At 32.0% G+C, this 12,282-nt stretch overlaps 1 protein-coding gene across 2 annotated transcripts; it reads right to left on the bottom strand.

The window, feature by feature from the left end:
* Positions 1–2,092: 2,092 nt before the first annotated feature.
* Positions 2,093–5,199, bottom strand: LOC108840239 (transcription factor SPEECHLESS). 2 transcript variants are annotated; one of them, XM_018613077.2, is made up of 3 exons: positions 4,667–5,196; positions 3,694–4,320; positions 2,093–2,461 (listed from the first exon to the last, which is right to left on the bottom strand). In XM_018613077.2, exons 1-3 carry the CDS (start codon positions 5,081–5,083, stop codon positions 2,396–2,398), a joined length of 1,110 nt encoding a protein of 369 aa, XP_018468579.1. In that variant the 5' UTR covers positions 5,084–5,196; the 3' UTR covers positions 2,093–2,395. The 2 variants fall into 2 exon arrangements, with proteins under 2 accessions (XP_018468579.1, XP_056858893.1); XM_057002913.1 differs by lacking the exon at positions 2,093–2,461 and having other exon boundaries at positions 3,667–4,320; positions 4,667–5,199.
* Between the last annotated feature and the right edge of the window lie 7,083 nt (positions 5,200–12,282).

Below are 12,282 nucleotides of genomic sequence, written 5' to 3'. Positions count from 1 at the left end.
CCAGTCAGGGCCCCAGCCGCAATGTAGGACTGGTATATGCGCTCTGCGTGACACTGTTGGCAATTCGTTGAGCTACCTCGTTTTTAGCAGCCATAACGTGATCCAAGGTCCAGTTTTGAAACCTCTGAACCATACCACATATATTTCCAACATGCTCCAAAGATCCAAGGACTGCGGTTTGATTTAGGATGCACGCTCTTGCACATTCACAGGAATATTCAAAGATGACTTTCTCCATGCGCATGGAGTTCATGCTCTCAATAGCCCAGTAGAAAGCCCAAAGTTCTGCGAGTTCTCTGGATCCTATAAAAGAGTAGAAGTCCGTGGTGGACCCAGGAATTTATTTTACCTGGGTCAAACTTGACATTTAAAAGGAAGAAAATATATAAAAGGTGTCATTAAGGAGGTTCGAACCCAAGTTTAGGGGGGTCAGAGGGTGTACTTTATCACTAGAACTACAAATTCTTCATTGTTTTAACAGCCAAAACAAAATTTATTGAGATTTAAGGTATGTCACCTCACATCCCATCTTCCTCTGTGGGTCCGCCACTGAGTAGGACGCCTGCTATGCATTAAGACTCTACCTCGACTATCCCCGACTACCCAAGACGCACCACTCCTACCCGAAACTTCCGACCAAGAAGCAGCAATGTTACATTTTAACATGTCATCAGTGGAGCCTTCCAGGTTGATGCGGTGGCGCAGATGGTTTGATTGGTTCTGGAGGAGTAACGTCAGGATAGTTCAGCTCAAACCATATTTTGGACTCTTCATCTGCTTTCCTCAGAATAGATGTAGGATCCAATTTAATTTTCTCAAAACCAGAGCATTGCGAGCTTTCCAGATATGCCAAAGCACCCATGGAATAACATGTTGGATTTGAGAAGGGTTCTTACTTTTGGTGCAGGCTACTAAGTGGTGCGTGTTGAGAAAAAACAGAGCTTTGAGAGAGCCCTCTCTCTGGAAGAGGCAGACCAGCTGCAGCCCATGTATCTCTGGCCACCGAGCAGGTAAAGAGAGTATGACATATTGTTTCCTGTCCTGCTCCACAGATCTTACATGCTCTATCTACTGGAATGCCTCGAGAATGCAATTGCTCAGCAAGCAACCAACTCCACGGACTATTTTAAAAAATTGTCTAAACCAAAAATTCCTCCCTTCTTTTAGAATAACCATATAGATGTCTTCGTCCGTTAGTATATCATCGAGTGGTTAGAATTTTTGGTTGTCCATGGCCGCTTGAAGATTGCTCGGTGGTCCTCAATTCTTCGGATTCTCCTATTCGTAATTTGTCTCGGTACCTCTAGAAGTGTAACGACAGTTTTTATTTCCTGAAGATGGATTCTCATGCTCATTTCTTTGTTATCCCCCGTTGACACCAGTGGTTAGCCTTTGCGAGTCACAGTTTTCTTGTCTTTGGTTCTTGGAGCGGGCAAATGCGCCACGATCCTTGTATTATTCGTGTCAGTGTCCCATTGTGCCTAGCACACATCCCAGTGCCGGTGGTGGGTTGCTTGATTTGCTATCGATAGTGTTGCTCAGCTGCTTTATTGTGCAGGTCGTTCGAGACCTTCCGGCCAATGTGTGCCATTGCCAGGCCATCTTTAATGGAAAAGGCGAGTGGGTTCAGTCGTGGGTCACTATCCTGGTTCTTGCAGCATGGTCGGTGGTTTATGTTTCTCGAAGATCTTCTTGGTAAAGGTATTTTCAACCTTATCATCTCTATTGTTAGCCAAGTGCTCAAAGGACATTGTCAGTGATAAGCTTTCAGGAGTTTATCGAAAGCTACCTACTTTGAAGATGACTCGGGAAATACTAACATCCAAGGCAACGAGAAGAACTTCACCTTTCTGGAATTTTCGTTGATGGTTGAGAATATCAACAGATTTCAAACGGACTACCGGAATGTGCCGGATTTAGTGGGTGGACGAAGTTAGAATGTTATAGATTGACTCGGATAATTTTCTTCAAAAATCAGATTTGTAATCGGATCTGAATTTCCATTTATCAGGTTGAATAAAATTATTCTTTAGAAGAAAAGTTCAAAAAATAAATCCATGAGAAATCCATACACATGTTCAGTCATATGCAATTACAGCTACAATTCTCGATGTAATAGAAATAAAGTAACATAGTAGGAGTACTGTTACAACTTAAATAGAAAAACATGTGACGAAGGCTGTTATATATGAAGCTGAAACCCCATTTATATTACTTAAATATCTGATAGCTGTTTGTTTAAAATCTTAAAAAACAATATTATTCAAAGTAACATATATTTGAAATTTAGGAATGTTTGAAAATAATTAAAAGGATAGTAAGGAGAGAAAGTGAGTAAGTACTGATCTCTCGCGCGTTAGGGTTTATGTGGAAGACCTACTTAATCCTTCTCTTATTAGCAGAATGTTTGCTGAACTTGTTGAGCCAATTCTTCTGCACTTAGTTGGCACTCAATTCCAATCTATCAAAAGAACAATAGAAAGAGATACATAAATCATTTTCAACCAATATCATAACATTTTCTTTAAATCACAATAGACTATTCTTTATTGAAAAAATGTATATATGCATTCGCCTATCGAACGTAGAATCTAAGTCTGACCAATAAACAAAACCAGCAAACCACATCAGTATGACTTATTTGAATAAATGTCATTTATATAGAATTTTAAGATTTACAATAATCTTCAATTTTTACATAGATAGAAATTGGACTGGATATTTTCTCTGTTAATTTTGATTTGATTCGTTATTCGTTTCGATTCGATCCACAAAAATCCGAATATTCACAAGTTTTAGAAGTAAAATATTAAAAATCAATATCCGTTAAAAAGGAATCAAATCACAAATACTAAAAAATTTAAAGTCGGATATCTAATCCGCTCCGGCTTTTATTCAAATATATGTATATGTAAAATTAAATATAGAAGTTTAAATGTATAATTTTATATAACTATTATTTTAACATACAACTTTATTAGTTTCATTTTATAAAATTACTTATAGAAGTATCAAATTAAGAAATGAATATAAAAGCCTTATAAAATTATAATTCTTCTAAGAATTTTATGTTTTATAAGAACATTTAATTAATTTAAAAAAATTATGAAACATATATATTCTATATTAAGTTAAAGATATTTTTAAGACAAACTTGTATGGTATTTCCTAAATGTATTTGTATTGAACAAAGTGTATAAGATATCCATAAATATTTGCAAATATTTGTAAATTTTTCGGATATCCGTATTTTTCTGAATCAAAACAAAATGGAAAAATTTGATATCAATAAAATTCGGTGCAAATTTCAAATACTGAAATTTATGATAGTATTTGATCTGGGCCACTCCTAGATAGAATATCCCATGTATTTGCAAATAAGACATTGGAACACGAGTAATTCACGCTGGTTTAAATAAAAAAGTCAACTATATTATTAAACTTTTGAGAAAAAATATTTAAAACAACAAAAAGCTAGTGTTGTATGCTTGTGAGTAATCTGACATACCTTTGTGTGCGTCTATGTTTATATACAATGTAGATAATAAGACTTATGTATATTATACTATTTTATTATATTTCTAAATGTTATAGTAGTCTGCCATATCTCCCCCCTCCCCCAATATATGACATTCATTTAGAACAGATCAATAAAATCCGTGAAAGTTAATGAGGATGATTATTCTTACGTACCTTGATGGTGAAAGAATTAAGCATGGTTTCGTCGACCGAGTTGATATTAACCTGAAGAATCTCGAGAGCCAAATCCTCAAGAGCAGCTATTATCTTCATAACCTGTCCAGGGATCTTATGCGATGCCGTTTTAAGCAGCACATTAGCTCCTGAGAACTTCACTTCCACGTCAGCCAAAGCCGACTTTGAGTTAGCAACGAGCTCATTTATCACACTACTCTCATGGTTACTACTAACTGAAGGTGAGGAAGAAGATGAAGCTGGAGAGTATGGAGGTGGGTCCCCTAAAGTGCTGCAACTTGCCAATGAGCTGTAAGAACGAAGAGGAGGCTGTGGGATGAGTGGTAGTTGCGGCGGATGGGCTCGGTATGGGCTTGTGGGCTGAGGGGTTCGAGGGCTTATGGGAGGGAGGAGGTGGTGGTGGATCTGAAGGTGGTTGATGCGCGGACTAAGAGGCGGTTTTCGCGGGCTTAGGACAGGCGGCGAAGGACGAGGGCTCGGGACTAGTCTCGGGCTTAGCACTTCCGCGTAGGTCTTACGTTGTTTCTTGGCTTCTAAAGATTGAAGGACTTGTTGTAGCTCGCTTATGTATTCCACAACTCCTCCTATAATCGATGCTTGGTCCCCCTTTTATCATGATCAAAGGAAAAAACAATATAAGTTAATATTTAGGACATTCTATCTATCACAATTGTGACATGAAAGAAAAGAAAGATGATTAGTGGGACCAAATGTCATTATAATTGTCATTATTCCTAAAAACATTGATATGGTGCTATTGTTTTAAATGATGTTTCTAAGATATGATATATGATAGTTAGGTATACCAAAAAGATTAATTGAACAAATGTTTTAGAAGGCGTTTCAGAAAAAAAGAGAACAAATGTTTTAGAATATTAATTACTCAGGAGCAACAACAACTCATATACCAAAGTACTGGCTAAGAAAATGTATAGATGCATTGAACATGTACCCGTTTGACGTAGAAACAAGGCATAAGAGAACGTAGAACCGTCAAGTGCTCATTCATTTGCTTTCTCCTGTTACGTTCCACGGTTACATGAGACATCTTTTGTTCCCCATCTTGCTTATTATCTTCCTCCCCTTCCCCTTCTCCTTCTCCTTCTCCTTCTCCGTCTTCTTCTTCCTCCTCCTCTTTGTCAGTTTCTATTCTTTTCCTTTTATTCCTCTTAGGAGATGAAGTTTCATGGATTTGATCCTTTACTAACTCTTTTGAACTTGCAATTCCATCTCTAGGTGTAGATGCCACCGTGGAGGATATCTCTCCGGCGCCTTCAAGACTCTCTAAGATAGCAAATAGATCATCACCGGCTAGTGAAGTGTCGACGAATTCACACTCTTCAAGAAAATCCGATATTATCTCTTGCATCGTGACTACAAATCTCTCACTCTCTCTTCCTAGTTCGTTGTTTTGTCTTATGGTTGGATACGAGAAAATAGTACAATAAAAGAGAGAGAGAGAGAGAGAGAGAGAGAGAGAGAGAGAGAGAGAGAGAGAGAGAGAGAGAGAGAGAGAGATGCTAAAAGGAGTAAATATGAGGGACTCGCATTCATCGAGGACTAAACTATCGCTATCAAACTTCAATATATTATAAAATTTTGATAGGGGTATTTATTATGGGGTTTGTGCCGTTGGATGAAATTTGGGGAGGATCTAGGTTTTTTGGGTGTGTATCATTTATGTTTTAGATATAAATATAGGGACGTTTTATTGTATACTTTAAAATAGAGATATAAAGGTTGTATATATGCAAAGGGAAATATTCATAAATTTCTTAGGAAAAGATTTTTGTGGATATTTTTTGGGTAAAGTTTTGAATAGTAACAAGCTCGGTATAATTGTTTTTTGTACACACAAACATGTAATGCACACAAACACGGACATGCACGTTCATATGTATTTAATCTACCTATATATATGGGTTGCAAATGGTCCGACTAATCCCGGTTTTCGAGTAAACATATACAAGAAAGAAAGAAAAAGGTATTTGAAATTTACTGCATTCACATTTATTTTAGCGCCCTCGCTCGTGAGACACACAATTGAATGATATGTTGTACAGTCGCATATTTTCTGTTAAGTCTGTTGTACAGTCGCATTATTAACAAAATAAACCTATAAAGTTTAGACACTTGCCGTTAAAAAACAAAGTTTACACTTTTTGCGATTTCAAGCACATCGGCATATTAGCAAAGGCCTTCGCTAGTTTTAGCCATCATATTATAAAACATTATAATTCGTATTAATTTTTGTATGCTCTACTTCACACTTCCGTATTTATTTATTTTACATATCTCCATTCTTCTCAAAATCATTCTTTTAGTCCCTATCCATTTTTCTTATGAACAAGTTCCTATCCATTTCATTACTTTCAGTTCACTTTGATGTTGTTTCTTTTTATCTCACTCGGATTTAGTTTGATTCTTTATTTTAAATTTTAAACTTTGAAAAACCGCTTGAAAAAGAATTCGTAATTGAAAAACCTGTCGGCTTATACAAAAGTTAGTTCGGTTCAAATGGATCCATATCATGTATTATGAGAACGTAATCAGATGGCATACCAATTCAATTTATTTTGGGAAAAAATCAAAATAAATATGAGTTTAAGAATAATTTTTTTGTTAAGCAAAATGAAGCACAAAATAGATTCATCATCTACGTTGATCTTTAAATTGATACAAAGAGAACAACATTTTTTGGATACAAATGTTAAAAGAAAACCATTTTGTTTCAAGAAATATAAAAGAAAAGGGATAGATCTAAGGCAATAAATACTTGATGTCATACTAGTCGTGCCTCAATTTGTCTCTTCAAAATCAAATTGATTCTAGAGGAGCCACCCTTCACTTGAACTTTCCCTTTCAATTTTTTTTTTGAAATGTTTTCTACATTAATATCTATGTAGGTTGTCCGTATATATGATATATTAATGAAAGTAATCCAATAATTTGTTTTAGAAATTTTTTTTTTTAAGAAGTTGGAGCCAAGACAAAATCAGGTAGACGTTAGGTTTGAAGTTAATGTGTTGGCTGTCAGATATTGTTTACCTGACAATGTCTTTTTAGTAACGGGTCTCTTCTCCTTTAGTTATGTTTTGTTTCTAGCCCAAATTAATAGAGATCAATTAAGGAAAATCATGTATGTTTCTTTTCAATGCAATGCAATGCGCATGTTAATATATCTCCCATGAAATATATATGTATCAAATTTCAAATTAATCTCAAATGTTTAGTTGACAGAGTTCACACTGGTTATTGGTATGAAAGGTTTGTACAATGTCGAATTGGGGTTTTCGAATTTAAGCAACTAAAACGAACACAATGTACTAGAGGCAAACAAAAAATATGAAGAAGAGTTCGATGGTTCGTATTGTTAATGAATAATTTTATATATCAAACATAGAAATGTAAATAAAGTTTTATCATGCATGCATGATATAGTTGAGATATGACTCGGATCCAAGACGTCATTCAATTTCATAAATATACCCTTTTGTGGAGACTATGACATTGATTTTAATTATATTCGTACCGTTTTGTCTTTCTCTATTTATTTCTTAAATCCAAATCAATAATTCTATAACATCGTTGCTCTTCTCATCATTGTGACAAGAAAAAAGACGATCGAGGTAAATTTATTTCAGTTCATATGATATAACGAAACTTTGATTATATTCTTCCTGTAGTCTCAATTAAGAAGTCATGAGTTGGCGTTGATAATTACTAATCAAAAACAAGTAAAACTCAAGACTTTAAAGAATATATAGATGGTGAAATTTATTGCCCTTTGAAAAATAATATTTCTTCTGTTTCATAACTAGCGTCATTCCAAAAAAAAATTTCGTTACATAAAAATGTTATTTTACAATTTCAATACAAATTATATTAATTTTCAGCTGAAAAATAATTATTAAATGTATTGATTTTATAAATAGTTTTGTTAATTTCAATTACTATTAGTAAAAGATATATAATTAATAACAATTTACATATATTTCTGTCATTTTTAATTTGTATAAGAACTGTCAAAGTGTTTGCAGCAATTAATTAGAAATTGAGTGAGAGAGTTAGCTCATGAAACAAAGTAAAGATGGCGGGCGGCTTTCAAAGATCGGACGCGCCATCCCGTGCCTGAGATTCTACTTCTTCATGCACATTTATCATCATACATGTTCCACATTTTACATACACTTTTTCGTGAGAAACAATATTTACATATTTGCACACACAGCACAAAATTTAGTCTACAGTTGGACCATTTCAGAATATCACATAACTTATTAAATAATAAGAATAAATTTTTAAAAACATAGGTAAATATATAATTTAACTAAACTATAATAAGTACTATATATAAACATGTTTTTCTTCAAAATAAAGTTATTTTTCTTAGTAATTAAAATATTTCAATGCTATTTTGTCCGGTTAGATTTAAAAACGCTTTCTAACGTTATATATCACTTATTCAGCATAAATAATCAAATAAAAATTACAAAACTTAGATAACATTTAAGATTATGAATAAAAATTTAAAATTTTATTATATATTTTTTATGCTAAAGACTTTTGACAAGCGTTCACTGAAACAGGTAGAAATTCTTTTTTCAAATTATATCTGTAATTTATAAAATGTTATATTTTGACATAATTTATAAAATGTTAATGTAAATGATTTATTTGTAGAGTTGGATCTTGTGATAGTTGTGATTATAGATGGTCTGTCGGAAACCAGAGAGTTTTCACTGTCGAAACCAAGTCATGTAAAATCAACTAAATTTATCTTAAAAATCAAATTTTTATTAAACATTTGTTGAAAAATAATCAAAGAATTTTTCATGACCATTATAATCACCAATATTGATAGATTGTCTTTGTAATTTGTCGTAACTTTTTTACACATTTCTTACCATCAAAACAATCATAATTGATATTAATGAATTATTGTTAAATTTTGCTATAAATTTTTGAACTTTAACGCTCAAATTATATTGTAAATATTGATGGAACATCTTTGTTTATTCATTGAAAGTTTCTTACAGAATATATTTATGTTTTTGTCAAAAAATTGACTAAAATCCGAGAACGTTTTTCTTTGAAAATCCTCTGAATATTGGCAAACATTTACAAACATTAAAACATAAGAAACGTGGGATGGATTTTAGAATAATACTATTAAAATTTTATAACGAATATGATGGCTATGAATTAATGAAGTAAAAGAACTTAATAATATTTTAGGATTAAATAGATAATTTGTAATTCCATATTTTTATATATCTGTGCATGGTAGATTAATGAGGCTTTAATATATATATATATATATATATATATATATATATATATATCACCTTTTTATAATCTGAGAATATCCGATGGATCTAGACCAAACTGATTAATCTCTTAAAAATCTTATCATCATCGTTAACTATATCCGATTACTCGCAAAAGAGAAGTAAATATTCATGTTGCCTGATCATATAGATAAACCTAAGCTGGCATATTCGAATCAAATTCTTTAGGGACCCTAAGATGGCATACGCCACCCGACCAAACCCATGTTGTTTATATATCACCTCTTTAGTTATGAGAACACAACCGACTCACAATTCGTTCTAAACAGCTTAAAATAAAATTATAGGTTAAATAAATTATTTGGCATGCACTCTTCTAGATATATCCAATGCTACAATTTAAAAATAATTGTGACATCGTAAATTATTGAGAAATTCCTTTAAATAGCATTTTTAGTTTATTTTTAAAAAAAATAGTTTTTCAATGAGGAAAATGACCAAAATAAATTTTATTAAAGGGTAAATATGCATTTATATCCTTAGAATTAACTAATCTAAAACTTTGGGTTTAGAGTTAAGAGGTGGGTTTAGCGGACGAATTCAAATTTTTAAAAATAAAAAAAAAATATTAAAATTTTCAAAATAAAAATGCTATTTTGATCATTTTATTTTTTTATAGTTATTTTTGTGATAAAAACTAAAAATTAGTTATTTGAAAGAATTACCCTAAATTATTTGTAACTATACAGTACCAGACTCGAATTAAGATCTCGCACCACTAAAATAACACTCTTCTTGTTGAAGTAACCACGTCTAGGTTAAACTAACAAACGCATCAGATAACACGCAATGCATTACAATTTATATTATATAAGAACGCATATAAAATTACGTAGTCGTTACACGTTATAGAAAAGTGCGTATACCAATGCGAGATTGCATGTGTGTAGCTGGATGACTCACGTAGTTGTGAATTTGACTGTTGGAGTCCCAATTGGACAAAACACAGTATGCCCTAACTGGCTAAATGCCTACACCTACATCCTGCAACCGATTCAGAAAAGCAAAAAGCATATACCCTAAGTTCGTAGCTTTGAAATAAAATCAGCTCTAAAACCCTAGCTCCGATCGAGCATTATATGGTTCTTTCTTTGAGATACATCAAGGGATACGATTCTTAAAAGAAGTAGATACAAATAATGAAGAACCTAACGATAAAAAAGTGAATAATAACAGTAATACTCCAAATTTAAATACCAATTACTCACTGAGGATCAATGAACAAATATATTGTATGCAAATTTTCTTCGAAAAGAAAAGAAAATATGAAGCCAGCCATTACACAAATATATTATACTCTTTCCGTTTCAAATTAATCCATGTTTTAGAGAAAAAAATTGTTTCAAAATATGTGTTTTTTACATTTTCAATGTAATTTTTAATAGATAATAATGATAAGTTGTAAATTTCAAGAAAATTAATTGTATTTATTAAATGTTGATTAGTTGAAAGTTGTGGGAAAAGTTAATCACGAAAAACTATACATTTAATACTAAGATTTAATGTGTGTTCACTCTCTCTGTTGCATAATAAGTGTTATTCTAACTATTTTTTCTTGTTACATAAAAAATGTTACTTAACAATTTCAATACAAATTATATTTACTTTCATCTAAAAATTAATTATAATCTGCATTGATTTTATAAATAATTTTGTTTATGTCAAATACTATTAGTAATAAGAGATATATAATTAATAACAACTTATATATATTTTTATCATTTTCTTAATTTGTGTGAAAAATGTCAAAATGACATTTATATATAAATGGAAGAAATATTAATAAGTGTGAAAATCCTATAACATGTATTAATTTGAAACTGAGAGATTATGCAGATTTTATAAGCTTGAATTTAGGAGCCAGCCATTACCCTTTTCGTTTCTCCATTTAAATTTTCAAACTTCAAAAGTAATAATACTCTTACATAGTCCAGAACATCATGGCTGAATGGTAAGGACGGGCTCCTTCCTGCACCCAGGTTGTGAGTTCGAACCCTGCTGGATGGAACTAAGTCATGATTTCTGGACACCAACACGGATATGGGCATATGCTTTAGGGCCCATTTGCATACCCCGGAGAGAGGGTCTATCCGTGGGCTGCACCTCCCCTTGGGAATTAGTCTGGGCCCTTCCATAGGTCCGGGATACCCCCAGGTTAATCAAAAAAAAAAAAATAATAATAATAATAATAATAATATAATACTCTTACATACTTATTTGTCTCTTTCTATGTGCTTTTATTACGTTTGCATGACAAAAATTCAATTTCCTTCATTTCCGCCTGCACCCTACCTACGTATTACATGCCTACACGTCTCTCGTCTCTGTAATTCGGTAGTCAGTATAACAGTTTATATCTATTTCTGTTACATATCAATAGTAAAAGGTGAATATAGACAAACTGGCAAAGGTTTTGTACTAGAAGATAAGCTCTTGAAGGATAACACTTTATTTTTAATTGTTTATTTGGATAAATTTTTAAATCGATTCTAGTAGAAACAAAGATGAGAAGTAGCTGAAGAGGTGAATGAGATGGGTCCTACTTAAACTTTAATCACTGCGAAGATCTGAAATATCATTTACTCTTACCACGAAATACATGAGCGACGCTTTATTGCTCTCCCTCTCTTCTCTCCCTCTCATCCCAATGTGCAATATTATGATTACAAATTATGAGTTTCATCATCTATGAAAGACAAAAATTGTAGGTAATGATTATGTTTCTAATACCTATAGGTTTCCTAAAAAACAACCTAGCTCACTTTTGTTCTTTTTTCGATTTAAGTAAACGACAGTAGTAGAACAATCTGTTTTCTAAAATAGAATTTTTTTTCCTACAAAAAAACTATTTTCAAAAACAATTAGTTTCACATTCGACAATTAAAAAGAGTAACTAGATTTTAACCCGCACGTTCGTGCGGATATATTTATATTTTTAAATATATTTTATATATTTAAAAATGTTTTAAATATATAATTTCTATTTTAGTTTTATATATTATATTATTATATCATATTATTGTTTATATTTCTTATTCAGTATTATTAATATATAATGGTTTTTAAAAAAATTTACTTTGTTATTGATTTTTATTACTTACTAATATATTTCGAGTTAGGTAAAATAAAATAAAATATGAAATACTCAAATATAGAACCCCATTCAAATTATGTTGTTTTCTTTAATTTAAACATTTTGCATATAATACATTTTTAA

This window comes from Raphanus sativus, chromosome 2, assembly GCF_000801105.2.
Source record: "Raphanus sativus cultivar WK10039 chromosome 2, ASM80110v3, whole genome shotgun sequence".
Taxonomy (NCBI): Eukaryota; Viridiplantae; Streptophyta; class Magnoliopsida; order Brassicales; family Brassicaceae; genus Raphanus; species Raphanus sativus.
Note: the sequence above shows the minus strand (reverse complement) of the source record. Positions and strands in the feature narration are given on the sequence as shown.

What these genes read in the sequence shown, in the direction of transcription:
- LOC108840239 (XM_018613077.2), bottom strand. Translation starts at nt 5,083, where the DNA reads ATGCAAGAGATAATATCGGATTTTCTTGAAGAGTGTGAATTCGTCGAC. An exon ending in CTTGTTTCTACGTCAAACGG is followed by an intron (nt 4,321 to 4,666) that starts GTACATGTTCAA and finishes TCATGATAAAAG; the next exon opens with GGGGACCAAGCATCGATTAT. An exon ending in TTAATTCTTTCACCATCAAG is followed by an intron (nt 2,462 to 3,693) that starts GTACGTAAGAAT and finishes TTCTTTTGATAG; the next exon opens with ATTGGAATTGAGTGCCAACT.